We start from the raw sequence: 27,390 nt of genomic DNA on the forward strand, positions 1-27,390 counted from the left end.
GACTGTCAGCCCTGTGCCTCCAGGCCAAAGTGAATGCCCGTGCTCGGGAATCCCTCGTTGGCCTCAGACCCAGCCTCCGCCGCAAGACTGCCACCAGCTCAACCGAACTTTCCGCTACATCTGCCGCAAAGGTTACCTGAGAACGGCGGGCACGTCCAACCTCATCAGATGCAAAGCCGGCAGTTGGTCCTCTCCCAACCTCGTATGCAAACGTAAGTCTTGAAATAAATCACCTCGCCGACGAGCAGCTTACAGGATGCACGACTTGATTGTGTTTCCAGGGGACCCCAGAGGAGGCGCATCCGACGACACCGAGGCAGGTGAGAGGCGCGCCGAGCTCGTAGCGTCGTATTCCGAAAAGGCTCTAAATGCCGCCAAATGTGCCTGACGCTCCCTCCACGTGTCCATACTGCAGAAGCCGCCACCACCAGCGTGGAGAAACACCGAAATATATCGGAGCCCGCCGACTCGCTCATCAATGATACCAGCAGCGACGCTTCTCTTTGGCAAACCAACTCCTCCTTGGGTGGTGAGTTTTCTCTCTATTGTTGTTATTGTTCCCAAGTTGGCATTCGATCGCTAGCGATAGAAACTTCGCTCTGTCAGCTGCTCTTTAATGTAAGATTGTGAAAACTGGTTTGCGGATAGTTACAATTCTCACGCCTGTTTGAGGAAGCCAAAGAAAAACTGAACACTGTCCTTTGGACTCTGCTTTTACAGACTTATTTATTGTCTCAATATTTGGTTGTAAACTATTTCTAATCAGTCCTTCTCATTGGCAGGACCTGGAATCACCACAATAGCCGTCGTTGGCGTTTTGGTAGCCATCGTGGTGGCGCTCATTGGAATCGGCCTCCTTTGTAAAATGTAAGCCGAGGGAGTAACGTTTTCAGCAACTTTGAATGCCTTGCCGAGCCGTCTTATCCTACGAAATCTTCACTAATGGTATTCCTCTTTGTCAGGAAACGAGCGCGAACCAGCGATTCGCCGCAGATGGCACCAGAAGACATTCCTTTGAATGAAGCTACGTCATAGCCTTGATGAGGAGGTAGTAAAAGGTGTCAAACTCTTTTTGCACAGAAAAAAAGGAGACAGCAGCTGTCTCGTTTCATTGTGCTATGGATGTGAGTCAGGCCACAAGTGTAGACGGCTTGGCTGCCTTAAGGAAACTATTTCCTCGTGCTTCTCCACTGTTGAACACCTGCAGCCCATCAAGACTCGGTGGTGAGCAAACCGGGTCACGTTCCGAGCAAGTTGGAGTGTTGCCCATCTAAACATTTACTGGAAGTTGTCGAAGTTGATGAAACACAGTGCACAAGCACTTATAACGCGTTCACATACAATGGTGCCTTGAGAAACACTTTTACTTCGTTTCTGATTATGTTCCAAACGTTCAAATGGCAAATCATTTCTCACCATTGAAATCAATGGAAGCTCCATTAATCCAGTCCGGCCTTCCCAATAAAAACAACCGATATTTTTATAACGTGTATTGTAATGAGGACAAACAGCTCACTTTAATATTGTATTTTATATAAGCATGAAATGAAAAGCTTTTAAGTCTCACGACTTCACTAAAAATTAGCCAAACGATAGGTCATATCTCAGAAAAGTCAAGGTTAATTCCCACTATTGATTCAAAAACCCTTTCATCAGTTGCTTTTTTCCCCTCAAATATTGAATAAGTAGCCATGTAGCAATTTCTTATATACATATATATATATATATATATACATATATTTTTCCAAATGGACTTTTTGTCAGACACATGTCTCTCTGGACTTTTTGTAACTTGGTGTTCTGCACTCATGCAAACTACACCCATAATAAATATGTAAAAATTCATCTGGAATTTTGGCATTTATGTTTTTGTATGAGTTCTGATGAGAAGTTTTTCCTGTCCAGATGTTATCTGATGACGGATGATAACGTCTCTGTGGAATGTGTTATAACCAGCACGATTGCTGCGACGCGTCCGGACACATTTCCTTTCTTGAAAAGATCCTTTATTAATCCTGTGAGGAAAATGAAGTGGTGCTTTGAGAGCAGCTGTATTCTGTCAATGTGTCGGAACGTACTGGTAAGTGTTTACATCGTTATCTGTAATTGTATATCAACGACAACAAGGAGACGCCTTGGACAGTTTGCATGTCGAGCTTACTGCTAATAATTTGTCGCCGCCATCTTGTGGTGTTATTGTTGATCTGAAAAAAATGCTAATGTCCATTGCGCCAATGTTTTATTATAAGCATTTGAACAGATCACAAAACATCAAACTCAACTGCAGTATGAAAGCCTATACTGTTTTATATTTTCATATTTACAAACAACTTATTTTTCTTAACCTTTTCAGTCATTTCAAATCAGACCGTTCAGTCCCATTTTTTAACAGACAACAGTGAATCAAAACAACCCAAGTTTTCTGTTACAGAAATAAAAAAAAAGATTCCCAGTCAGTTCCAACTAGAGCGGCGCGTGGAAAATGATGTGGAATAAATGTTGGTTGAAGCGCTCTGGAACTTCAGCCATGGAGAGCACGTCGTCCGTCATGAGGTAAGCGATGGGTCCGACGCGTGTCCACACGCACCTCTCGCACAGCGCGCCCTCGGCGGACGGGCCACTCGTCTAGATGCAGACAGATGCTCATGAAAATCATACTTTGATTTGTAAAAAAAAAATTCCCAGTTGCTGAATGTCCTCACATATGTCATCCGTCTTTTGCACATCATGAAAGCGGCACCGGGCGTGATGCAATTGGGACAGGCGGAAACGAGGCACGGCGGCGTCTCGCCCGCTTTCAGCGGCGCAGCGGGCATCACCGACTTTAAGAAGTACTCCTGTTGATGACAAGGTAAACAAATGATTTTTTTTTTTTTTCTGCATCTAGTATTGTAAGAATGTTTGATCATGTGATCATATCCTACGCCAGTCTGGGTGATGATGTACTGGATGCTCCTTGTGATGATGAGCGTCGTTCGAGCGCGAGTCACCGCCACGTAGAGCAGGTTCCATTCGTCGTTGGGGACGTTACCTGAATGAAAGTTTTAATTTGTTGCGTGATTTATATTTTATTTTAGCGCAGGTTTGTAATTAGAAGAAAGAGAAAAAAAAGTCGGGGGACTCGTTATACTCTCCGACTAAAGAACTTTGAAGCAAACACTCACTAAAAGAAAATTCGTTGAAGTGGTGGCTGTTGTGTCTGGCGCTGGGAACGTTGATAAAGTCGCAACCGACCATCACGATTTCAAATTCCAGGCCTTTGGCTTTGTGGACTGTGCCAAGTATGAAGTCTGGAAGGAAGCAGAAAAACAGGGGAGGAACGGTCATGTGTTCCAATTCTCCAAAGCGCACACCTGCTTCTTTAACGTTATCCTGCGAGTGTCTCCTCAGGCACTTCACCAGATCAGGAATGCGATTTGTGTATTTGGTCACAATGGTCAGCTTGGCCTCCAGGTCGCGGTCGTCCGTCTTGCTGACGTACAGCTTCAACGCCTCAAAGGGGTTTGGTTGGATTTTTGCAAACGATCCAATCAGGTGGTCCTTGATCACTGATGAAAAGAACGACAATCGTTTCCTTTGCCGATGCGACCGGAACAAAAACGATATGCGCGAGCCTCACGTTTGCGGTTATCTTTGCCTTCCATTAGGTACCAAATGTCCTTGATCTTACTCAACCCGATGTTGTCCACACCCTGTCAGGTAAAGAGCATCCACAATTATGTATTTAACATTTTCTGGGAAGCAGTGGCTGAGTCCATAATAAGGGTGAGCAACATATGGCTCACGGGCCTTGTCTTGTATTGTATCCATCGTACCTTTAGTCAGTAGGGGGGGGGGGGAAATCCGTGTGTAGACAAAACACTCACGCCTATGAAGTGGATGTTGCACTTGTTATTGGCCTCGGTTAGCCGCACGGCTTCGCTGAACACGCCAAAATTACACCTGAACAAAATGGCCGTGTTTCCCTGACGGGGGCTTATCCCATTGGTTATGTCCTGTTGGGCCTGGGCAGCTTTTTCATCAAACACGCCCCCTAGGAAAACGGATCACGTAAAGTGAGTCTGGCGAGGTTGTTTGTTTCAAGCCGTCTACCTTTCTGCCTTCCCCCGACGAGAATTTTGCGGACATCCTTGCAGACTGTGAGGATGCTGGCCCCCACGAAGGCGATCTCGGCGCCAAAGCGGAAACTCTGGACAATGAAATAATTTTAGATTTGGAATCCGTCCAGTGTTATTCTCCGTGTTGTTGCGTGCAAACCTGTGTTAGGTAGTAGATGTGCGTGTGAGCCACAGTCTGCAAAGCGTTAATGGCACCTCTGAAGGTGTAAATCTGCTGGTGGGGATCGCCCACCAGCATTTTGCCGCATTTCTGGATCAGCAGCACGTCCATGATGGCTAAGGGGGGGGGAAAAAAAAAAAAAAAGGGAAGCATCGACGACCAAAACTCAAGACTGAGAAACTTACTGGGGGTGCAGTCCTGGGCTTCGTCGATAAAAATAACGTCGTATTGGTCGGAGAGGCTGACCTTTGGCTTTTGGAGCTGCCATAACTTTAAGTAACCTGGCGGAGATAAGAAAAGTTTATAATTGTTCACACGAGGCTTACGTGAGTCACCGTCTTACCGTCGTGAGTGATGTAGTGGGCTTTTTCGTCCATCTCATTGAGGTCCTTCATTTTCATCCAAATGTTTCCTGCATCTTGGACATACAACTACAGACAAAAAGATGAATTTCAGCATTTTGATGACAGCTGTTTGAATCGTACAAGTGGTTAGGACGATGGAAATCAGGCGGCATTTCGTACAGCGCTCCTCACCTCTTTTTCTTCTTCAGTGATGAGCGTCTTGTTGCCTTGAAGACTCACTTGCGAGAAAGGCACGTGGCTCCGCTCGATGCTCTCGTTGACGGAAGCCATGAAGTTGTTGAGAGTCTGGGCTACCACTTTGGCCTTGGCGTAACCCCCTCGACCTTTGGGCAGGACCGTGTTGATGGAGAAGACATTCAGATTGAAGGTGAGCTTCTTTTGGTAGCTGCGTCATAAAGAAAAAAAAAGAGATCAAGATCTGAATTGGACACTTGGCCGTGCGAGCTTCTCACAATTTCCCGATGTCTTTATAGGCCAGCGAGTGGACAGTCTTGCAGTCCACGTTGGGCGGGAACCGCTGCGAGGCTTCGCTAGCAACCGATTTATTGAAGGCCACATACAGGAAGCGGAGGTGCGGCCGCTGCTCGGCGTACTTGATCAGCGTGGTCGTCTTCCCCGTACCTCCAACGCAAAAACGGTACGTTAGCCGGCAAGACCCTGACGGGAGGCCGAGTTATATTCTCGTAATTTTGAGCGTGGAGGTTCGTTGTACCTGCAAAGGCAACAATCTTCACCAAGTGGTCCTTCTGAATGTCGTGGCTGAGGATGTTCAGCTGTTCTGAGGTCAACTTCATGCGCGAGCTCCTGGCGGGAACAAAAAAAGATCTCAATCCGAAGCGCTGAAGAAGATACCCAAGACTAAACTGATAGTCTCACCGGCCTTCCGAGCAGCTAACCGAAAAGGGGCCATTCTCCCTCAGGTGAAGAACATAGTAGATGTTGTAATGCAACCTGGAAACCACCAAAAAAGGGATTAAGGAGATACGTTTGACCTTATTTCCCATTTAAAAGTTAGCCGGCCTCACCTCTCGCTAATCTTCACCTTGTTCCTCACGGCAGCCAGCAGCACCATAGCCATGTGACTGAGGAACTCGGTGACGTCGCTGTACGACATGCAGTCTTCCAGCAGGGTCACCAACGCCTGCACGTCCTCCACGTTCTCGCTGAGGAGTAAGATCACCGCCATGGCTGCAAACGGGTTGGGGCCCTGCGGGAATCAAGCACGTGTCATTGTAACTTTTGGAGACAATATAAATTGTGCGAGTGTGTCAGTTGAACCTCCACGTGCAGATTCGGGCACTTGGGAACATTCCGTATGCGTAATCTGATGGCGGCCTCGGCGTGGGGGAAAAAGCGATGTTTCTTCACTCGCTCCAAAACGTCCGTCGGATTCACCATCGTGCCAAACTTATGGTGCGACATTAAACTGCCCTCGGACAAAGAGCCTCGATTAATGTTTGAAAAGCGGCCCGGATGATGTTGAAGAACTTACATAACGAGGTTGCGGATGCCGTGCTGCGACATTGCTGGCTTTATGACGCGGCCGTTGATCAATGAGGAGGTGACCTCGGCCATTGTAACCTCTTCGTTCATCATGAAGCGGTAGTACTGTTTCTTGAAGGGCATAAACTGGAAAAAGGAACAATTATTTTCAGGGAAAAAAAAAAAGTGCCCCGATTTTTCATCACAGCCAAAGTTGTGGTGCGCATCACCTTGTCATCCTCAATCATGTTGCGCCACCGATTGCACACGAGTATGGCGCTCCTGTACAGGTCTCGAGCAGGAAGGAGGCTGAGGACCTGCCTGAGCAACTCCTCCGGGAGGTCGTCAATACAACCCTGAGGTTGCAGCAGCTCCTTGCTACTCCCGAGGAGACCGTAGGTGGCATCAGGCAGGGGTTCCACATCCAGCTCCTCGTGCACCAACTCGTCAGAAGAGTCAAACTCATCTTCAAACATGTCGGAGGTTACGCCCTCTAAGTAGTCAATGTTCTTGTTTTCAGGCTCCTCCTCCAGGTCTGAGGGCAACGATTGCTCATCGTCCTCATCTTCTGGTTCGCCATGGAGTCCATTTGTGCATGGGGGGAAGCCGTTCTCCGCACTAGAGGTGATTGATGCTGTCATGAAATGTTAAGATGACACATTAGTAATGTCTCCCCTCTTAACCCTATATGCCATCAACAGCCAAATTCTAATTTAATGTAAAGTAGTCATCACATTTTGGTCTCTTGGTAGGTCTTGGGTTCAGATTGGAAGTGCTGCCCCGGCTTCCGCTTAAACTTTGGGGGTTGGTGAGGGCTTGGATACCCGCTTCACTTTTTTCTAGCTCGTCTGCATTTAAATGCCTCCTCTTGGCTCTCGCTTAGAAAAAAAACAAGTAATGACGAATCTAAAACACAACCATAGACATTCGACTTGGGTTAGAGGACTGACCTTTTACTGCCACTTCCATATTTTGTTTTTTGTTCAGCTTGCGCAGTACCTGGATTTAATAAACCTTAACATTTAAAGCTGAGAACTAAACATTTGCGGGCACTCATAAATTATAACCGAGTCGCCCCACTTACGAAAGTATTTGATTATAAAGAAATGATTGCTGGAATTGTTACGTCGTAGGGAATGAAGTTCAAGTAAATACCAAAACAAAATTGAAAGCGTGTTTTCGGCGGAAGTGACGATTTCAGAAGCTTTCGCCTTTGCTTTTAGACACTACTGCCATCGTGTGGATGCAAGCTGTAACAGCATTCCATTGATGGGTTGATTTAATTTAAATCGATCGTTTTTTTTAAATTTACGTCATTCAGGAGTTTTATTGTAGAAATTTTGTTACTATACCACCCTGGGAACAGACTAGACTTTTTTTTTTGTAACATTTAGTTCTTACTAGAAAAGCAAAACAAAACAAAAATGTATAGTTGAGCATTCTCTGGGATATACACTTCAGTATAAAGATTCACACAAACTCAAAGGTAGTAACGCATTTATTAATTGATTAGCAAAATTCTAGTCCCTGGGGTAACTACAGCATCAATGTTGAGATGATAGCACAGCATGGATTGTTTAACAGTAACTTTTTGTATTTTACAGTACACTCGAAGGAGCGAATAAAACCTCAGCGACATGTACGGTAATGGATGAAATGACAATTGTAAGACCGGAAACGTACAGTATTCATGATTAAAAACATTGTAAGTAAGTAAATGAACGGACTCGAGCAACCGTGATTAATATTTGGAAAAAAGGACATGCGCAACCTAACCCTTCCATCAATTAATAAGTATTCAACATACTAAATTAGTAAACAAAATGTGTTAAGAAATGTATAAAAGTCACAAAATGTAACTACCACAATGTCATTAAAATCTGAAATATGAAGTTGATCATAATTCCTATGCTGAAATGTGTGATTAAAAAAACAATTGGAGGCTTTTGGGGGACTTGGAATGTCACTTTGGAAAGTTGACCCTCATCAATTCAGGCAATTTAAAATGGTCTTCAGAGTTTGGTCCTATGTTGTTTCACTGCTTAAGCACAGGGAGCTCCTTTGGCGTGAAAAATGCCTGCGCCATGCCCATGGCAAAAATGTAAACCTTGGCATCCACCACGATTTTTTCTTTCTTCAGGAGCTCTGCAGAATGAAATGCAGTCAGAGGCTTAGTAAACACGAGTCGAGACACCGAGCGCTTACCATCTATTTTCATCTGGAATTCATCAAGGGGTACAAGGACCACTTCCACAAATTCTGAGGGGGGGGAAAAAAAAGTCCAGTTTGTTCATTGACTATTCACTTGTAGCTTTATTTTATAAATATAAGACTCAACTTACCTCCATCACCTGAAGAAAAAAGCACAAGAGGGAAAATTAGTTTGATACACATTTTATGAATCTTGGATACATTTTAGAACCTTCGCACGAGCGCAGGTCCAAACAAGAAAACAAAACTTCTCTCTCCCTCACCCAGCTGCTGTGTCGGGTTGATATTCTCCATTTCGTCTCCGTTGATGTTGACCATGACGATCTGGGTGGTGCAGTTGGACAGGCCAGGATCCAGACAAGTCACTGCATTAAGCGACAACAAAATGTATTTCCGGATCGCACAATTTGTAGTTTTCTAAGTTCCCCAAAGCGTGTGATTACCTGGCGTCACTCCGACGACTTCCCCTTTGTAGCCTGTTTCTTCTTTCAGCTCCCTCAGCGCGGCCGTCGCTGCGCTCTCACCCGCGTCGATCAACCCTGAGCAGAGATGTAATCACACTTCTTTATACACACCACTTGGGTCAAGATTGAATTTAACAGCACGACAAATGTCCTCACCCGCAGGAAGCTCCAACGTGAAGCATCCCATCGGTGGACGAAACTGCTTCACCAACACCACGCAGTCCTTGTGCAGTGTCCTCTTCAGCAGCGCGATGATGCCGACACCTAGAGTCAGATCTGGCTCAATAAGTTCCCTCAAAAGGTTTGAGACCCCTTCCCAAAATTACCATCTGCGTCTGAGTCGTTGTGCCTCGTTGTCCTCCTCACCGTCTCCCAGAACCTGATGGAGGAACACAACTTACAAAAACATGATTGATTTCTTACGTCATGGCAGAAGATAATCATACCTGGTGTTTCCAGCCGGGTCCACATAAGTGGTCTTCTCCAGCTTCACCCATTTACCCGATGCCAAGATCTGCAATAAAATGACACCACTCATATATTTCCTAAGTTATCCAAAATAGTGATGCGTTTACGTCCCAATGCACGTATCTGCAGATTGTGACCCACACGAGTGACGTGACAACTCATTTACGATTTTTTTTGTACATTTGAGAAGTTACTAAAACACACCTCTTCTTTCACGACGTGAGGCACCGTCGTCTCCTTGGAATCTTCACTGTGGTTCATTGTATTTTCTGAAATACGAACAATTCCAGGCACCATTTCGATTATGCCGTTGGACGTTTGGGTTCAGGAGCTGCGCAAATTAGCAATCGGTTAAAAATAAAATAACTTTGTTGCGTGGACATATACCGGTGTGTCCAGTCTTTACGTTGCACGATAAGTTAACGCCCCGTCAATTTTGAACTTTAAACAGTCATGTGAACTGGTAAATGTTTAAACTTGACTCACGTGAAACCACCCCAACTCAGCCGAAGAAGACAATGACGTAGTTGAGCACTCACGTTGTTTGTACTTCCGGGTACCATAAACGTCACCCAAATTCTAAACTTATGTCCAGTCAGGTGAAATATGTTGAAGTAATTATTTTTTTCCCCTTCCACTCTACTAGTGAGGGGTTGATCATCTTCTCCCCATGCAAGCGTTCATTCGTATCATACTTCTTGATTTCTTTAACAGATTTTATAATTGCAGGAAGAGATTTCAGCATTTCATTTTTTTATTTCTTCCAGGTACTCAGCTGATGCTATTGGATTTTTGTGGCTATAAAAGTAGGATTTTTTTTCGCACTCTTTCTCCTGTCAGGCTCCATAATCCGTTTTAGTCTGATTGTTGTTTTCGGTTTATCACCCACACTTCTCATCTGTGTCAGATCTGTTACTCCCTCGGCAACCTGAACTGAACTAATCTATTATGGCTCATCTTATTCGTGGAACATCTCTGATTTTGAGTGTACCACTAAAATATCTCCCTCGTTCAGTTCAAAACATTCGACTGATGTTATTGCAAACTATCAGTAGTTTATGGTACCAACAATTATCGAACATACAATATTACATTAAAAAAAGTGGTAGGTTTAGGTTTGTTACAATGGGAAATAACTCGCTACAGTATATCGATAGTAAGTAAATTTACTCAAGAAGGGTTCGGAAGATATTTATTGACGGACGCAGTTCCGTTACAGGAAGTTGCAGCATGAAGAAGGAGCAAGTTGCTCACTGTCAATTTTCCGTCTGGTATCCGATATTTAAGCAACATACAATTAAAAGGTAACGAGGTCAATATGTGTGTACAGATAGTTTTATTTTTGTCCTCATTTTTTCTTGACCATAGTTCAAGACATCATTTCTAAATCACCGCGTTTACTGGTGGTGCTGTGCTATCTTTCATAATGCTGTCAATGATGTTCCTAATCATTATTTTATTGTTTACAGTCTGATTCTTCCACTGCCTCAAAATGTAACAGATTATTTACTGGACGATGGGACGCTGGTAGTTTCTGGGAGGTATGAAGCACCACACTTAAACACCTAAAGCAAAAAATATATATTTATTTATTTATTTATATTTATTATTATTATTGTAATGTTGATTGCATTTTGCAATTTCCCTTCCCAAGTGATCACATTCCACAGCAGCCACATATTAACAACGATTCCGATGCTGAGGAAGATATTCAGGTGAGGGAAAAATGAAAGGATTAAATTCAAGAAAGTGTTGTGTTGCTAATTTAGACATTTGGTTGCTGTTTTTAGTAACTTTTCTGACCACTCTAATTTGACTTTGTTTATTGTAAGGCCAAATCGCTCAGCTGTGTCTTGCATCTGTGCATTTGTCTTGTTTTGATCTAGCAGCCTTGTAACATTTCTATTCCTCTTCTACCTTGTAGTGGTCAGATGATGAAACAACCACCACAGTCACAGTAAGTAACTCAAACATAACTCTCATGTATTTTAATGATGGATAATTGCACAGCTTGATCCCCGTGCATATGTCTATCAGGCTCCTGAGTTCCCAGAATTCACAGCCAAAGTGCTGGAGGCGATAAATGCTCTGGGTGGTCGTGTTTTCCCCAAACTCAACTGGAGTGCACCAAGGGTAATCCAGATTGTGTTGAAGCGCATTTTAGTTATTGCCACTTGTAAGATTGTGTTTTCATTTTAGGACGCCAACTGGATTGCACTTAACAGCTCTCTGCAGTGTCAGAGCCTAAGCGAAATATTTCTCCTCTTCAAAAGCTCCGACTTCATCACCCATGACCTCACGCAGCCGTAAGCCGCGTATTCACAAGCATTCGCTTTTTTATAACAGATTTATGTGTAGCATAATCTGGTTTTGTCTGCATACTTCCCATTTGTGTGCAGATTTCTTCACTGCAATGACCAGGATTCGCCTGATCCGATCATCAATTATGAGGTATTAAAAAAGTTCGAAATGAAGTAGTGTGCATTTTTATTTTATTCTGATAAATGTGCCGTGCTCCTCTCTTCAGCTGGTCCTGAGAAAGTGGAGCGAGCTGATCCCTGGCGGAGAGTTCCGCTGCTTTGTTAAGGAAAATAAACTGATAGGTAAGGTGCTTTTTATATCAAACCAAATATGTAACATCTACATTCGAAATAAAACGGGATCAAAAAGGCAAGGACGATCAATTACTACAGCTTCCAGTAGGTGGTGCCAAAAGACTCATTTTAGATATGGTCAAAAAAATATGTGGGGCCTTGTCGCCAATAGATTTCATTTTATGGGATATGTACATATTTATTTGTATGCAGCAATCAGCCAAAGAGACTACACTCAGTATTATCCGCACATCTTGAAGCAGGAGGAGTCCATTGTTCATGCTATCCACCACTTCTTTAGCCAGCACATCCAGTACAACTTCTTGGATGAGGACTGTGAGTATATTTTGTTTCATGAATTATGCTCATGGAATTTGAGTACCATATTGATTGATTTGTGTATCTCTTTTTTTTTTTTTTTTTTTTTTTTACAGTTGTGTTGGATGTCTATAGAGATAGCCAGGTAAGCCTGAGCACATTTGTGACAAGCTGAGACATCAGGAGAGACATGCTTTTTCCTTTCTTTTATTGTTTTCAAGGGGAGAGTGTGGGTCATTGATCTGAACCCGTTCGGGGAGGTCACTGACTCCCTTCTGTTCACCTGGAAGGAGCTGACGTCCGGCGGGGAAGTGGCCCGGCAGCAGGTTAGCCGAGGAGCACTCGCAGCGTGACCCTAGTCGTCGTTCTAATGCGCCGTCGTGTGTTGCAGGACGAGCCGGATTTCCGCTACACCGCTAGCGAGGTGACGGTGCAGCCCAGCCCCTGCCTGAGCTACCGAATCCCACGTGACTTTGTGGATCTGTCAACTGGAGAGGACGCTTACAAACTCATCGACTTCCTCAAGCTGGTGAGGATTCAAAGAAAGCTGCATGGAAGAGCAGCGCATAATTTTACATCCTATCACATCTGGCACTTTTTATAAATCAATAAGAAGAATATTAAGGTTCAAAATGTGTCACTGGCATCGTGAATAAAGAACTTTCTCGAAACCAACAGCAGAAAAGCCAACAGGAGGACGAAGAGGACGAGGAACCTCCGCCGTGACTTTCAAGTTCCCTGCACGATGTGACTCGACACCCCGCCCCACCCCTCAGGTGTCCTGAAGCAATCCAATCTGGACATAAGAGAAAATTGTTATGGTTGTAGCTCACGTTTCATGTTTAGCCTCGGTTCCGTTTTATCTTAAATCCCGTCTGCCTTTCTACCGCCCAAACCCAGCAGGAGGACGCCAGTACCTTCTCAGCCCCTGAGCAAACTTCTTTATTTAACACTAAAGCTCTTGATCACCCAGTCACCTTTAATGCCTCTTGGCCGCCGCCGCCCTCCCGTTCGTCTCAACTAATTTAGTCTGAGCACTCCTGACAAACTCATTGCCTCCATCCTTCAGCCCCCCCCCCCTTTTTTTTTTTCCTTCCTGTGTGCGGGTTTCCCATCATGCATCTCTGTAGACCGCAACCCTACGGACCCCCCCATTAAACTTGTTGTCATATATCGACTGAGCTGTCACGTCTGGTGGATGCCCCCAAACGACCACGTTCGAAATTGATTGTGCTTTTACATAACGCTTCCAATTACGCCACGAGCCAAACGAGCCCTCCTCACTTTGTCGTGTAGTGTGTGCTGGAGTGTGTACTCCCCCACCGGCGCACCCCACCTCACTCCCCCCCACCCCCCTCAGCTGGATTGAAATAGCAATTACAGGAGTGTAGAAAAAGCTGGCGAGCTGGGAGTTCTAGTTAAAGGGCCCCGCGTGTGGAAAATACTGCAGGTTTATCATCATTATGGGATGCGGGCCGACATACGGCCGCAGCGTCCTGCTTTGACCCATTCCTACATTATGGTAGATTTTGCAGAAATCAACTGTATCACCATGAAACACCTCCAGTAGTCTTCAAGGGTGAGTCATTTTACTCTATTTTATTTTGATGGTCATCTTTGAATACAGTCAAGATGGGACTCCCAAAGCATCGTACAGTTAATAAAGATTTACAATGCCAGCAGGGCACAATTTGCTGACTCAGTCCAAAGGGCGAGCGGGAGGGGAGGGGGTGAGGAGCCAGCCGTGTTTTCCTTGGCTACAGCTGAGAAAGGGCTGCAGTGCTTTGCAGTCAGAATACTCATGAGCAGCCAGGACTGCGCCTCTTCACCCCCCCCCCCCCCTCCCGTTCTTCACTGCCTGTGTCCATGCAAGTATTAAGGCCAGTGTGGGTTGTTGTCGTCCTGCAGCCTGAGATGACCTCTACGGCTGTCCCGACTGAATGTGAGGATCAAATGCTCCCTCTGCAATGAAGTAATGTAGGTGGGACTATACTGACCCAAATTGGGAGGTTGGGGGTATTGTTGGCTGTAATATTATGCTGCATTGCTTAAACTGGAAAGGCACTGATAGCTTTTCAATTAATCTCCAGGTGACAGCATTTCTCGTGTCAAGTTTGACAGAGAAGCCGAGGTAAATACAGGAAATTGCCATAATAATGTCAATTACACCAATGCTTTATTTTCTAATTTTCCATCAAATACAATAAATTGTTTTTTTTATGTAGCAGTAAAAAAGTGCAAAAAGTCCAGAACAATTTTTTTCATTAGTTAACCAAATGTAAGTAGTGCCAGTCAGGCTGAAAATTCTAAACCCTCCTTATGCTTTTACTTTTAAAGGCCGTGACAGGAAGTAGAAAAACATCCGGAAATTTGACAGCTGAGGGAGGAAGAAGAGGAGGAGGTGAGAGAGCGATGGAAAGGGGGAGGGCGACGAGACGAGCAGGGTACACGGCAACCTGCTGGAGGACTCACATGGTCCTGCCGCAGCTAAGCTCTCGCTACCGGGTTCAGCTCTCACAAAACTCACAAGGCTCGCCTTTTGTTGTTTACAATAATTCATTTTTTTCCCTTGCATCCCTCCTCCCCCCCACCCCACCTTGAGCAACGCCATGGCTCGGGAGAACGGAGACACCAGCGGGGGGGAGACGTGGAAGAAGCAGGTCGACGACATCAAGAAGATGTTTGATCTGAAGGAAGTCCTCGGGACGTGAGTAGAAACAACTTCCACCGCCCTTGACGTTCCTTGAGCATCCGTGCTAGTGTGCAAACAAAGTGACTTTGCGGTGACATCATTTCGACTTGATCAGCACCGGACCGTCAAATATTCTCATTTGGGATAATGGGCTGCCGTTGCGGAAGCTTAACAGGGCTCATTAATTACTCTCACTTTTCTAAGTCAGTTCATTTCCCCCCCGTTGATCTCATTGTAATAACAGTACAATCATAAATATTTACAGGATAGATTATGCAAATCATAGGCGTGGAACTAGGATCTTAATATGTGTTCCAGTTTGTTGTATTGTTCTTATGATGATAACCACTCTATATTATTATTATTATGAATGGAGGATGAGCAACAGATATGATTCTAGGCAGTTTGACAGTTCAAGTAGGATTCAGTTCAATATTGTTATGTATCCAGATTATTACCCAAAACATGTAAAGGGATGCAATTGGTTGTTCCGTTCCCCGACAAAGTTTGCAACTCGCTGTCCTATTAGTCGTTTTGACTCCTCCCGTGAGCAAGGCTCATAAAGCAAAGCTAACGGTGCCGCTAACATTCGGCGTTTTCCAGGATATCTGGAACAGAAGCTTCGTGTTGGGCCATTTTTTTTTTTCTTATTTCATATACAGCCAGGACCTCCTGTTCCAAAGTGATCTTCTCACTATTTCCCGAGGGAGGGAGGGAGGGATTCTTGTTGACAACAGCAAGCTTTTAACAGATTGAAGAAAAGCGCTCTCTCAGCACCAGTGACAGTTTTGTCGTCGCACTTGCACATTTTTTTTTTTTTTTTTTCCCGCTTGAATTGACACGCTCGTGTCTTGAGAGGGATGTTTCTCGCCTCTCCTTCTTCCTCTGCCTCCTTTTTCCTGCCCCCAGGCTCTCCATAATCCTGACAGCTAGTCGCAGTCTGCTGTTTTTTTGTTTTTTTTTCCTCCTGCGACTGGTTTGGACGGCAGCCTGGAGGAGCAGTGGGGGGGGGGGTGTCACAAACACATGGGACGGATTGTAGATTGGGATTAACCAGGTCGGGATTTAGAGGGCCTTCAACTTGAATACAAGGTATTCACCTCAGCTGTTGATGCGGAGTAGAACCGAGCCCAGTTTCGCAATAGCCACACATTAACTAAGCAGGAGGCAAGAACTGGGTGGCCGACAAGCAGTCACGGAGGAGTGATTTTTGATGAGCGGCAGAAATGAGTTGTTGTCCCAAATGTGGCGGGGTGACCAATGTGTGTGACGATTCATTTGGACCGCTAGCTCGTGCGGCAGCATTCTTTGATGGGCATTTCCTGTAAATTAAAGCAGACAGGATGTGGTGTCGTCCATCTAGCCCATCACGCTTGACTCGCCTCTCTGGGTCACACTGCCCTTGGCATAATCACTGCCTATGTGCAGCTCCCATGAATTCTTCCGTGGAATTATTTGTCGTCTCGCTTCAATGTTTTTATTTCCGTGTCAAGGTACAGCTGGACGGAAGAAGGAAATTCAAATAGGCCGAGTGTTAGCATTGCTCTTTGCATGTGTTTTCACACGGCCGAGTACCGAGTGGTAAGCGGCCATTTTGTTTTTCTACTTAGAACTCGAGCATCGGAAGCTCTTGCCTACGAAAGCACGAAATTACATCCGTCGTCTTTGTAATATGTCACCATACCCTCATGCCGCTGTCGTTCACTCCTCAATAATTCAATACTTGGTTTTTTTTGTGTGTCTCACCCGCATCGTTTAGCAGGAGACGTGAGAGGAGGACACTGGTTCCAAAAAAAAAAAAAAGTAACAATTGTAGCCAAGTGTCAGCTCATGATAAAGAAAGTGAAACCAAGAGGCCCCCAGAAAGACAAAATGTGTGACGCCGACGCACTGGTGTGGTTAGCGCTAGCGCTGATGCGTTGTGGGAATGTTGCCGTGTCACCCAGAGCACCCTGCCCTTAATTGCTGCTCTAATTCCCTGCTGCTGCCTCACTTTCTGGCAGCCCCCCCCACCCTCCGCCCCCCTTCCACACTATAGTTCTCGCTTCATATGTTGCGCAACGCCCCCCTAACTGCCCTAAATTCGACCAAGCTGTATTTTGTGTCATTTTCCAAGTTGCATAATTTACATTCACCAGTTGCTCCGAGCTCACTCCATGCAAAGGTAAGATTACTATTTTGCCGGGAGTCTCGCTTCGCAGATTGACACGTGCGTATTAATGAGCATAAACTATAGTCCATTATCGGATCGTCGCACTATTTTAAGCCTCACATCCAGCTCGTAATGGCCTTCAAGCTAAAAGCTTGCTGACAAATGTGTGCGCCGGCGACGCACGGAAAGGTCATTTAAGAACACTTTGCGTTTGTCATTTGAGCCGAAAAAGCTCCGGGGAAGGAAGGAAGTTTTTGAATAAATTCATTTTTCACCCATGTAGTCATCAGGCCCTTTTATTACCATCCATTTCATTTCCAACTGAAGTGAGATGTTAGAGCAACTTTTTTTTTTTTTTTTCTTCTTCCCCCTTTGACTGGAAGATTTGATTTCAGTGATGTTGCGCAATCCCACCGGGTCTTGATGCTATCTGTTGTTCTTGAAGGAAATCAGGACCCGGGACTGCTTGTTGTACGCAGGAGCCAATCCAACCTATTTTGTCGCTCGCGGGAGGAAGTTAGATTGGTTTCCCTTCGCCGTTATTGTACAGAAGTTCATTCCGTGCTCCAAAGGAGTGTAATTGTGTGGTTGCTATCAGTAAGTCGACATGCTGCGACATGCCTGCTTTCGGTCTCTGGTGAGCACAAAACAACTAGCGATATGAATGCGGAATTTCCCCGTGAAGCCCCGAGCAGTCAAATTACAAATGCCAAAATTAAATAAAAAATAAAAAAAAGACTTGCTTTGTGTAATACAATACTCATAGCAATATATGTCCAAATATTGGCAGTTACCGTGGTAACACCTCATCTGGCGTTTCTCAGTCATGGATGATCTTCTTTTTTTTTTTTATTTCTTTTTTAATTCAAGCGCAGACATATACGTTTCCGAGCACTCACATATTGTAAATAGACACGCACACAAACACACACACTGCTAAGCTTAGCCCTGAAGTACGACACACTTGTGAAACGCATGTTTTGACTCGTGCCAATTTCCCGGCTGTCAATCGTGAAGATTTATAAGGTCAGGAAAGATTGACTCAGAACCGGCAGTGTGTTATTACTCCCGGGGAACCCTGTGCCAACATTGACCAATCTTTTAACAGTTTATTCTCTGAATGTCATCGGTGAGTGTGACTTTCTAAACGTCTGCTTTCCTCATTGTACTCCATTTTAAATTGGCCTTATGATGAAAAATGTAAACAGAAGGGAAGCCTCCTCATATCCTGCGGCGGTCAGGCTTGTTGCCATGGCGAATTCATCCATTAGGTACTTGTGAAAAGGAACACACAAAGCAGACATACGTTCATCCAGTCGGTTTCCTTTTTCATCAATGAAACGCTGAGCTGTGCCATGATCTGATTGGTTGCTTTTCTCTAAGGGGAGAAGGAGTGGGGGGGGGTAATTGGCTCTCAATATATCCGGACTGTGCTTTTCTTGTTGTTTGCGTCCAATCCATCGATTCCTCCATGCCGTTTCGCCAGCACGCGTGCGCGCTTCTTGTTTTTCCCGTTAATGTTTAATTTCGTCCCCCAGCATGCACCTTCCATCTGCCGCAGCATTTGCTGCTAAGAGTCGAGCCCGTTCTGGCCCGCCCCATATGGGCCATGGCAGCGATTAACGCACTTTGAGAGCGACTCTCTGCCAATTGTGCAGATTTGTTGTTTTGTGCAGGCATTTCCTTCGGGCGCGTTCTGCCGTCTTCATCCCCGCTCATCGGAGCCACAGTGAGGACTATAATTGGCTCTTAATTGCTGCCGTGGCAACAGTGCTATTTAAGTGCACCAAAAAAGGCGGAAAAGGCACACATGGATCTGTTAACTCTCTTTCCCTCGACATATTTTTACGAATGGAGCGCATGTATATGCTGTCTTCTTTTTAACCTCTATCGCCGCTGGATTAGAATCTGCAGCCGTCACGCCGATCCCTCTTGTTGCCATAGTGATTCAGCAAAGCCTTTTTTTTCCCCCCCCACGTCGGTCGGGTGAGACCCCCGACAACAAACCCTTGAAAGGGTTCTGGAACTGCTAAATTGTGGTCGAGTCATAAGAACCGATGAGAAATTGTTGCATCCTTTGATGGCATCACTTCAGGGGGGGGCACAAAGGAAGAAAAACCAGACAACGATTTGCGCTTGGCATTGTATTCGCAAAAGAACACGTGAGCTCACGCCAGTGACGTCGGTCGGGCGTTATCTCCGCCAGTGCCCTGTCATTATCGGGCCTTCGCGTGTCTGCATACCCATTCAGAGACAAATGCCACCTCTTTGATTACACCGTTCATTATTTATATGGCAAGAGCAGATTTACAGGGGTGACATTATTCCTCCCAGCATGGTGCATTTGTCTGCGTGGTTTTCAAGTAATAATTATTTTCGTGTCAAACCTCCACCATCATAAAATAATTTATTTATATTTATTATATCATTAATAGTTATATCTATCTAATTATCAGAAATAATTTATATTTATAAATATATATATATTTTTAATTATTTGCACAAACTATCCAGCTGACGGCATCCAATTCCGTAAGAGTACGATGATCGCACCTTTTCAGGGGAATTCGTCCTTTTGAAAATGACAAGCGCCGATGGCTGCTGTCAGTCTCCGTGTTAAACGTGTCACTGTCACCTTGTCCTTCTTTTTGAGTCCCTTCCTTCCTCCCTCGCGAGCGAGCTCGTTTGAGAAGCACACATACACCCGACACAATTACACAGGTTCATAGAGGAGGAAATGTGGTGAAGTGCACGAGCCGGCTTTCCAGATGTTGTAGCAGCTCGACTAGTCCAATCAATCAACCCCCCCCCCTCCCCTTACGTTCTTTTATTACATCAAATATAGGGGTTGGGCTGAGCTTATTTTATAGATGTGTGTATAGTATCCGAGTTCGTGCTTTACAGCTGTGCGGCATTTACATTTTAAGTGCGTCCTTCCTCCCTCTCTATCTCTCTCCTGACCTTTTTCCCCTCATTTCACTGAGCTTGACATTTTATTCAATGAGTGTTTGCATCACTCGAGGGCAAATTATATTCATGAGTATGGTGACATTGGCTCTTATCCTTTACCAATGGTTACAGACAAATATATAACATTTGCATTACTGTATTGGAAACTCTCGTCCGCCTTCTCAGTGCGGCAGTAATATTAGTTTTGGAAGAATGAAAGTTTCTCATGGGTTGTTTTAAATACACAATTATCTTTGTGTGTACGTTCCCTTTGTGGCTTTACACTAGATGCTCGCTTCCGCGTGGGCTCACGTCTTAAACATACGAGCGACCTCAAGTGCGCAACGCTACATCCCACGCACTTGTTTTGTCGTCACCGACAACCACAACAACCATTATCGGTGCGGGCAGGTGCGTGCGTGTACGCGTGACGGACATCTTAGGCCCATTACCAGGGGCAACCGGCCGCATGATCACTTGTCACGGTGGCGAGCGTGAGGCGAGAAGAGGAGGTGAAGGTGAGAGGCGTGAGAAAAACACAGAAAGGCAAATCGAGCAGGAAACCTTCTGTTTTGTGTATCGTCACGCCCAAATGACACAATGAACGAAATGTTTGTGAAGCTTTTTTTTAGTTACAATCGGGCTGATCAATAGATCTGCTCCCTTTCCTGTTATAGGCTTACGTTTATTATGTTTGCCCATCAAAGCGTTTGAAAGTGCCACTGCGTGTCCTTAATTACTTGAGGGAGTGCTACAATTATGTTCTAACTAGCGGTGATAAACGGTGTTAAATTAGCTAGCTTGCGTTAGCGATGGCGGACGCGCCGTTGTGACGCTTTGCACTCTATCTTCTTTTTTACTGCGAAAGGAGGTTGAATATTGAAAGATGGGAAGATGTTCAGCACAGCGGCAAATTGGTGACGCTAAAGGCAAATGATCTGACGATGGGCTCATCTTCATTCATGGCACTGCTTGTTTTTGTGATACGCCGCACACTTCCCAGAACACGCGTGAAGACATGGCCCAATTTGCATTTCGGTTCATTCGCCTTCAATCTTTGTGTCGTGGATAAGTCGGTGGAAGAATGCCTCCAGTCAATCAGTAATTAAAATGCTAATTTCCTCCGTTAGAAGCCGTTCCACTCACTTTTGTTCCTCGGGCCCAGTTGACGAAGTTTCGAGAGCAGGCTCTCAATCTCGGCGCTAACCGCGGTGACATTTTCTGTAACAATGAAGTAAACCCGTTCTAATTACACCAGCGACCAAATTAGATTCACGTGTTCTACAAAAAATAATTTAACTATATATACTATTATGAGCTACAATGAATATTTTTCTTCCTACACGACAAAATCTGAATTGACACTTTTGCAGAGGCGCCTTTTCCGAAGTGGTCCTGGCCCAGGAGAAGCTGACGGGTCGGATGTTTGCGATGAAGTGCATCCCGAAAAAGGCTCTCAAGGGGAAAGAGAGCAGCATTGAGAACGAGATCGCCGTGCTGACAAAGTGAGCAGCTCCACAAACACACACACACACACAGCGGCGTTAGCCATCTTATTGGTGGTTACTGGGGCAACTATGCATCTCCTCTCTTTGCCATGCATGACAAGCCCCTCCCATCAGCCACGATCAAATCGATCGACTCCAAACCGTATTCATTCACATTTCTCATTCCGGGAACGAATAAATCCCGTTCCCCATTCACATCTCGAAAAGAAAATGAATGAAATTGGCTCTTCCGCCAGCTCCGTTTGCCGCCATCATCCCGGCCCGTCCTTAAATACACTCGCGTTTATTATCACGGCGCATGAGTGAATGAGTCACATCACGGCACTCTACTTTATCACCGCTTATGCACTCATAGCGACTCTTCGATACTCACCTGGGAATGCCCGAGTGGGCTCGAGCCGTTGGGGATTTACCGCCGCTACCAAAGCGAGCCACGATTAACCCACACGCCCACACTCAATCATTTGCGCGGGAGGTATTAGGATAATGCATGTACAGAGACTTCTCCCCTTTGTCGTAACCATGGAAAAAGAAAAAAAAAAAAAAAAGAAGTGACAGGCTTGAATAGAGGGTGGAAAAAAAAAAAAGATGTCAGTGAGGCAAAATGATTTCTACCGAAGCGGCAAAAACACGGTTTAAGGACCCAGCTGTGGAATAACACGTTAATCTTTGTTCTTTACAGGATCAAGCATGAAAATATCGTGGCGCTGGAGGACATCTACGAGAGTCCGGATCACCTCTATCTCATTATGCAACTGTGAGTCGCTTTTTGAGAAATGTTCCGAAGGTCAAAGGTAACATCACAACCTTTTGACTAATTGACCAAAATGTAAATATCGACCTGACACGTTTATATCGTTCAGTGCCGCATCTCTGCTCAAGCAGCAAATAAGAAATAAATAAAATCGAGTTACTCCAGATTTTATTTGTTCTGGCTTTTCGCGCCGCAGGCTGCACTCGACTGTGGCAGCGTAAAACATTTATGTCATAATGTCAGACGGAGAGAAAAGTGTTTTCCTCAAACACTGATCGAAATACTTAATAGTTAATTTGTCGAAATTTAAATTGAACACCGTCTGAAGTCGAAGCACTATTTCACCACGCCGGCCTAATTTGTTTGAAATTCACTCGGGAACAATGTCTTCACAACGAGCGGCAGCTAGCGCGGCAGATCAATGCGGCGTGACAACGTTTGCTTTGTTCCCCGCTTCCCCTTATGTAAGCAGCGCCGCCGCGGGGAAGGCAATCCGTCCGTGCCGCTATGAAAATCGATGAGGGCGGAGAAACTACTGATATTTTTCTCGTGGAAAAAAAAAAATGGACACATTTTAGCGGGGGAAGTTGCTGACGCTAAAGTAAACGTAGCAATGCTAACTACTTTTCCATCAAGACTCAAATTGACATTGCACAATGATTTTTCACTATGATATTGATTCATCCAGCAGGGGGAGCTACATGCCTGCACACTACTCAGTGTGAAATTTGGGCCTGTTTAGTTGAAGGGCAAACTTTTATGTGATTAACACACATTTGATTTATGCAGGGTGTCCGGCGGCGAGCTCTTTGACAGAATCGTCGAAAAAGGCTTCTACACAGAAAAAGATGCCAGCACGCTCATCCGACAAGTCCTGGATGCTGTCAACTACCTGCACAACATGGGCATCGTGCATCGAGACCTGAAAGTAATTTTATTTTATTTTTTTTCAGCGCTGGAATAATGTCAGGGCTCTGTGAGGTCAGAGCGGTGCGTGCTGCCTGATTAGTCGTCGCACAAAGCTTAAGCTCACCAGATGCGTCTTTAATACCCTTACCCATCTGTGAATTTATTTTTACTTTGTAAAAAACAAAAACAAACAGTTGCTTCATCTCTACCTTTTTGTTGTGTCTTTTTTTTTTGCTACAGCCGGAGAACTTGTTGTATTTTAATCCCCACGATTGTTCCAAAATCATGATCAGCGACTTTGGTCTTTCCAAGATGGAGGGGAGCGGCAATGTCATGTCCACTGCTTGTGGCACACCGGGATATGTCGGTAGGTCACGTGGATTCATACAAACGGATTTTCAAATTTATGATGCACTTTTGTTTTGGACTAAAACTCCGACATGAATAATGTCTTTTGTGTGTTTGCATCTGTTGTGAGAAGACACAGATGTTCAACACACATCAGCACAAACAAGCGATTGCTCAACTTGTCTTGAGCAGACATCCTTTTTCGAAATTTTATTTCACTATTGCGTACACAGACAACTCACCCTCACTTTAACTTAATAGTTTATGAATGTGGGCTTTCATCCCATGTCAGCAAAAAAAAATACATTTGACTTTAAATGGTCAGACACATGCTTAAGTTTTTTTTTTTTTTTTTTTTTCTTGTCTTGTTTCCTTCTTTGGCCTCCTTGCAGAGGTTTCCTTAGTCACATACCTCTAACTATAATGCAACAGTCAATAAACCGTAAACCCACCAAGTCAGATCTTAATGATAAAGAGCAAAGTGCAAAATATTTGCCTCATTGCCAAGCTAATGTTTTGACGATCGCGTTTCTTCCAGTAACACAATCTCATCTCATTACTGTGCAAATGAGGTCCTCAATGCTCAATTTAGAATGCCCTCAAGCATTGAGAAGAATCTGCTTGTTCTTCACTGGAACACCACAAGGATCCGTACTAAGTCCCCTTGTTTAACATAGTTTGGTATCATTAGAGGATTTAAATGTAGCTCGTTTGTATCCTGGTGCTAATCTTGCGCACTAAAATAGAGAAACCAGACATGATGACCTCACATGTTGGAATCGAGCAAAACAACATCACAATGACTCATGGTGGAACTATAAACAAATACGTTCTCATTCAGCACACAATGTTTTTTGACCCACATTAGTAGATAAAATCCTTCCTTCCTTCTGTTCCACCATGACATGTTACTCCACAAAAAAAGAATCCGCACACCTCCTTTCTCACCATTAGTCTGCGGCCTTTTAAAACAGCTGCTTTGTCACATAAAAAAAAAACCTCCACTCCTACTTTATCACCCTCAAGCTTTTTATGCTACGTAAACAACCACAAAGTGCCCGTAAAAGGGACTTATCAGCATTTAAGAAGCTTGAAGCGCCAAAAGCTTACTCATTCCATCTGTCTGTTGCAGCACCAGAAGTTCTTGCCCAGAAGCCGTACAGCAAGGCAGTGGACTGCTGGTCCATCGGAGTCATCGCCTATATTTTGTAAGTCATTTTCTCAATCGCTCGTGATTTTTTAAATGATGCGAGCGCCGGGGCGCGGTGATGATGATGCTGTTGCTAGGCGCCATCATCCGAAGCAGATGCACAATGCCCTTATATGGAAATAAATGGTTCTGCTTGTTTTGTCTTTTGCTGCAACTCACACACACTGTTGTGTATTTTCCACCTGACTAGGGTTCAAAGGTCAGAAGACGATAAAGCGTGAGAGATGGGAATCAAAGAACACACGGAGATTTGCGCGTGCGTGCGAGCCAACCAGCGGCTCCCCGCTAGCAGTTTGCACAATTAGTCTGGCGATTTGGACCTTGTTAGCTTTTAGCTGCTGCTCAGGTGGAAAGATCACATCAGGTAATCAGCCATGCGAACCACCTGGGAATTCTAGGTGAGCCCGGAATTACGTGAAAGCAGATCAACAAAAAGTTTTTCAGGCCGATTGGAGGAGGGATCGCAGCAGGCCTCCTGGTTCCTTCGAACAATTTTTCCCGCGAGTGTGTATCGATGGGGAACGGCATTTTAATGAGTCTCAAGGAAAATCCAGAACTTTCGTAATGAGGTGCAGATGATGTTTTGTTGGCTCGGCGTTAATTACGATGGAAGATTGAGGCTGTTTGTCTTCAACGCTCCCGATCTCACGTCAGCTTGATAGCAAGGGTGCAAGTAACTGTGAAATCACTCCAAAAGGAGCGCTGTGAAAAAAAAAAAAAAAATGATGAGAGAATGTTGCAATTAAATGAATCAAACAGGTCCACTTAACTTGATTGGCGTCGAGTTGAAATGAAGTTCTCCCATCCACAGGTTGTGCGGCTATCCTCCCTTTTACGACGAGAACGACTCCAAGCTCTTTGAGCAAATCCTCAAAGCCGACTACGAGTTCGACGCGCCCTACTGGGACGACATATCCGACTCCGGTGAGCCTCTCTTCAATCTCCTCTGCCTCTTCTTCACACTGATTCCATACTGATCTTTTCCAGCCAAGGATTTCATTAGCAACCTAATGGAAAAGGATCCAGCCAAGCGGTTCACCTGCGAACAGGCTCTCCGACATCCCTGGTGAGCGACACAGCAGAGGCAGGCTGACATCAAGACATCAAATCAATAGCCGTATTGATTGAGTCATGAGTGCTAACAAAGTATGCGCTCGTGCGCCAGGATCGCCGGGGACACGGCACTCTGCAAGAACATCCACGAATCCGTCAGCCGGCAAATCAGGAAAAACTTTGCCAAGAGCAAATGGAGGGTAAGAGATGACGATTATTCCTTCGCCGGTTGTTTACCGAGACGGCTCACGGGCTGTTTCTCTGCCTTTTTTAGCAAGCGTTCAACGCCACGGTGGTGGTTCGCCACATGAGGCGGCTGCAGCTGGGCAGCAGCATGGGGAGCAGCGTGGACGCTTCCAACCCCCCCGCCAGACCCGTCCCGAAGCCGGGTACGAGTCAGGCGGACCGCAACGGGCCCGCCGCCGGCTCGGCCGCTAGCCAGACTTCAGCTTTTGACAACTTAGCGACGCCGCGAAAAGAATGTGAGTGTTGAACATTTTGTACTTAATAAAATTCAATTACATTTTTTTGGGGGGGCTTGGCTCCTCCCCCAGGTGTCGCCACGCCAGCCACTCCCTGCAGCCTGGCCTCGGCGGCCGCTTCTCCCGTGGCGGGGGCCGAGCTGAGCCACCCATCGGCGGTGCCCGCCCCCGTGCTCGCCGAGACCAAGTGACGCCAGGTGACGCGGGGGACCAGCTGGGAGGCCACGGCGCTGTGAGATGAAGGAATGCGGGTGTCCTCCTACTCCCCCTCAGCTGGTTCCTCGCCCTGCTCCGAGGTGAGCAGAGGACCTTCGTTTGTAAGCACGCAGCATCAAGCCCCCCCCCCCAAATGAGCTGCCTGGCGCCGAGTCACATGTGAATCTCATCTCCCCTTCACCAATGGAATTCCATGTACGTTAGTTCTTTTCTTTCAAACTGTTGGCAACTGGAATGTTTTTCTATCTTCACTTAAAGGTGGTATGTGTGCTTTTTTTCAAAAGGCCATCCTTGTCAAATTTGCTAGGAAATTCAAAAGATCATAATCAAGACGATGGGTGGCCACTACCTCATGCTAATTAGCAGCTTTGGAGTCCAAACGCTTCTCCCTAAGTGGAGTCCCCCCCCCCCACTTCCGGTTTTGTCGCTCATCTCTGCTCTCGGAAAGTGTTTTGTTCCTTTTCAAAATGCGACACATAGCACCTTTAAGATCTTTTTTCCTTTGGGGCTCGTCCGTCTTTGTGTCTTTGTGCTTCGAGAAGTGCTTTAAAAGTAACTTGTGACTGTTGCGAGAGGAAAATACGAGTTAGCGCTTATATCGATTTTGCACGGCGAGGGGGCCGGATAACCGACACAGATTTGACACCAAGAAGAGATTGTATTGTACTTTCAAACGATTTTACGAATGTTGCCCTTGAATGGACTCACTTAGAAATGTACACTACATGGACAAAAGTATTGGGACACCTCAATAATCCATTTCCACGACTTCGAGGTGTCCCAATACTATGTCCACATCACGTTTATTATCGGTACGTGACGACGCCCCGATTTGAGAATGGCCCCGCCTCTGTTCCTCGCCACCGTCGATCGAAGCCATGATGTCGCCGCGCGCCGTCTCGCTGCACCCAGTGCTCAGGGAAAACTGCAGCCGTAC

General features: G+C 45.3%; 4 protein-coding genes across 13 annotated transcripts; 2 read left to right on the top strand and 2 right to left on the bottom strand.

Moving 5' to 3' along the window:
• Positions 1-2,224: 2,224 nt before the first annotated feature.
• fbxo18 (F-box DNA helicase 1) lies at positions 2,225-7,327 on the bottom strand. Of its 4 annotated transcripts, XM_037243018.1 has the most exons (22): positions 7,234-7,319; positions 7,076-7,119; positions 6,857-7,003; positions 6,356-6,759; positions 6,136-6,272; positions 5,922-6,069; positions 5,669-5,850; positions 5,520-5,594; positions 5,356-5,447; positions 5,096-5,264; positions 4,815-5,028; positions 4,622-4,709; positions 4,464-4,559; positions 4,258-4,394; positions 4,093-4,189; positions 3,867-4,033; positions 3,620-3,692; positions 3,354-3,548; positions 3,165-3,290; positions 2,925-3,031; positions 2,703-2,837; positions 2,225-2,625 (listed from the first exon to the last, which is right to left on the bottom strand). In XM_037243018.1, exons 2-22 carry the CDS (start codon positions 7,092-7,094, stop codon positions 2,464-2,466), a joined length of 2,970 nt encoding a protein of 989 aa, XP_037098913.1. In that variant the 5' UTR covers positions 7,095-7,119; positions 7,234-7,319; the 3' UTR covers positions 2,225-2,463. The 4 variants fall into 4 exon arrangements, with proteins under 4 accessions (XP_037098913.1, XP_037098915.1, XP_037098914.1 ...); XM_037243020.1 differs by having other exon boundaries at positions 5,356-5,444; positions 7,076-7,327; XM_037243019.1 differs by having other exon boundaries at positions 6,860-7,003; positions 7,076-7,326.
• Positions 7,328-7,605: 278 nt separating this feature from the next.
• Positions 7,606-9,847, bottom strand: nudt5 (nudix (nucleoside diphosphate linked moiety X)-type motif 5). Of its 3 annotated transcripts, none has more exons than XM_037243038.1 (10): positions 9,755-9,847; positions 9,473-9,537; positions 9,247-9,314; positions 9,127-9,179; positions 8,957-9,064; positions 8,780-8,875; positions 8,600-8,701; positions 8,468-8,476; positions 8,331-8,384; positions 7,606-8,270 (listed from the first exon to the last, which is right to left on the bottom strand). In XM_037243038.1, the coding sequence occupies exons 2-10, from the start codon at positions 9,527-9,529 to the stop codon at positions 8,161-8,163; spliced, it is 657 nt and encodes a 218-aa protein (XP_037098933.1). In that variant the 5' UTR covers positions 9,530-9,537; positions 9,755-9,847; the 3' UTR covers positions 7,606-8,160. The 3 variants fall into 3 exon arrangements, with proteins under 3 accessions (XP_037098933.1, XP_037098932.1, XP_037098931.1); XM_037243037.1 differs by having other exon boundaries at positions 9,473-9,599; positions 9,755-9,808; XM_037243036.1 differs by lacking the exon at positions 9,755-9,847 and having other exon boundaries at positions 9,473-9,743.
• Positions 9,848-10,442: 595 nt separating this feature from the next.
• On the top strand, positions 10,443-13,357 carry cdc123 (cell division cycle 123 homolog (S. cerevisiae)). Of its 2 annotated transcripts, none has more exons than XM_037243029.1 (13): positions 10,443-10,572; positions 10,738-10,809; positions 10,923-10,983; positions 11,193-11,225; positions 11,306-11,401; positions 11,468-11,574; positions 11,668-11,719; positions 11,796-11,871; positions 12,076-12,198; positions 12,297-12,325; positions 12,402-12,506; positions 12,572-12,709; positions 12,859-13,357. In XM_037243029.1, exons 1-13 carry the CDS (start codon positions 10,499-10,501, stop codon positions 12,904-12,906), a joined length of 1,014 nt encoding a protein of 337 aa, XP_037098924.1. In that variant the 5' UTR covers positions 10,443-10,498; the 3' UTR covers positions 12,907-13,357. The 2 variants fall into 2 exon arrangements, with proteins under 2 accessions (XP_037098924.1, XP_037098925.1); XM_037243030.1 differs by having other exon boundaries at positions 12,862-13,357.
• Positions 13,358-13,495: 138 nt separating this feature from the next.
• On the top strand, positions 13,496-27,026 carry camk1da (calcium/calmodulin-dependent protein kinase 1Da). 4 transcript variants are annotated; one of them, XM_037243027.1, is made up of 15 exons: positions 13,496-13,759; positions 14,089-14,161; positions 14,271-14,311; positions 14,518-14,581; positions 14,783-14,887; positions 21,347-21,478; positions 22,164-22,238; positions 23,025-23,163; positions 23,385-23,511; positions 24,625-24,700; positions 25,514-25,626; positions 25,690-25,768; positions 25,868-25,955; positions 26,030-26,237; positions 26,310-27,026. In XM_037243027.1, the coding sequence occupies exons 5-15, from the start codon at positions 14,790-14,792 to the stop codon at positions 26,426-26,428; spliced, it is 1,254 nt and encodes a 417-aa protein (XP_037098922.1). In that variant the 5' UTR covers positions 13,496-13,759; positions 14,089-14,161; positions 14,271-14,311; positions 14,518-14,581; positions 14,783-14,789; the 3' UTR covers positions 26,429-27,026. The 4 variants fall into 4 exon arrangements, with proteins under 4 accessions (XP_037098922.1, XP_037098921.1, XP_037098920.1 ...); XM_037243026.1 differs by having other exon boundaries at positions 14,089-14,157; XM_037243025.1 differs by having other exon boundaries at positions 13,496-14,157.
• Positions 27,027-27,390: the final 364 nt, after the last annotated feature.

This window comes from Syngnathus acus, chromosome 23 (assembly GCF_901709675.1).
Source record: "Syngnathus acus chromosome 23, fSynAcu1.2, whole genome shotgun sequence".
In the NCBI taxonomy this organism is placed as follows: Eukaryota; Metazoa; Chordata; class Actinopteri; order Syngnathiformes; family Syngnathidae; genus Syngnathus; species Syngnathus acus.

What these genes read in the sequence shown, in the direction of transcription:
- fbxo18 (XM_037243017.1), bottom strand. An exon ending in TACCAAGAGACCAAAATGTG is followed by an intron (nt 6,760 to 6,856) that starts ATGACTACTTTA and finishes ATTTCATGACAG; the next exon opens with CATCAATCACCTCTAGTGCG. An exon ending in GGCATCCGCAACCTCGTTAT is followed by an intron (nt 6,070 to 6,135) that starts GTAAGTTCTTCA and finishes GTCCGAGGGCAG; the next exon opens with TTTAATGTCGCACCATAAGT.
- nudt5 (XM_037243037.1), bottom strand. Translation starts at nt 9,565, where the DNA reads ATGGTGCCTGGAATTGTTCGTATTTCAGAAAATACAATGAACCACAGT. An exon ending in CTCACGTCGTGAAAGAAGAG is followed by an intron (nt 9,315 to 9,472) that starts GTGTGTTTTAGT and finishes ATTTTATTGCAG; the next exon opens with ATCTTGGCATCGGGTAAATG. An exon ending in AGTCGTCGGAGTGACGCCAG is followed by an intron (nt 8,702 to 8,779) that starts GTAATCACACGC and finishes CGCTTAATGCAG; the next exon opens with TGACTTGTCTGGATCCTGGC.
- cdc123 (XM_037243029.1), top strand. Translation starts at nt 10,499, where the DNA reads ATGAAGAAGGAGCAAGTTGCTCACTGTCAATTTTCCGTCTGGTATCCG. An exon ending in ATGCTGAGGAAGATATTCAG is followed by an intron (nt 10,984 to 11,192) that starts GTGAGGGAAAAA and finishes TCTACCTTGTAG; the next exon opens with TGGTCAGATGATGAAACAAC. An exon ending in GGGAAGTGGCCCGGCAGCAG is followed by an intron (nt 12,507 to 12,571) that starts GTTAGCCGAGGA and finishes CGTGTGTTGCAG; the next exon opens with GACGAGCCGGATTTCCGCTA.
- camk1da (XM_037243025.1), top strand. Translation starts at nt 14,790, where the DNA reads ATGGCTCGGGAGAACGGAGACACCAGCGGGGGGGAGACGTGGAAGAAG. An exon ending in CAGGCTCTCCGACATCCCTG is followed by an intron (nt 25,769 to 25,867) that starts GTGAGCGACACA and finishes CTCGTGCGCCAG; the next exon opens with GATCGCCGGGGACACGGCAC. An exon ending in AGCGACGCCGCGAAAAGAAT is followed by an intron (nt 26,238 to 26,309) that starts GTGAGTGTTGAA and finishes CTCCTCCCCCAG; the next exon opens with GTGTCGCCACGCCAGCCACT.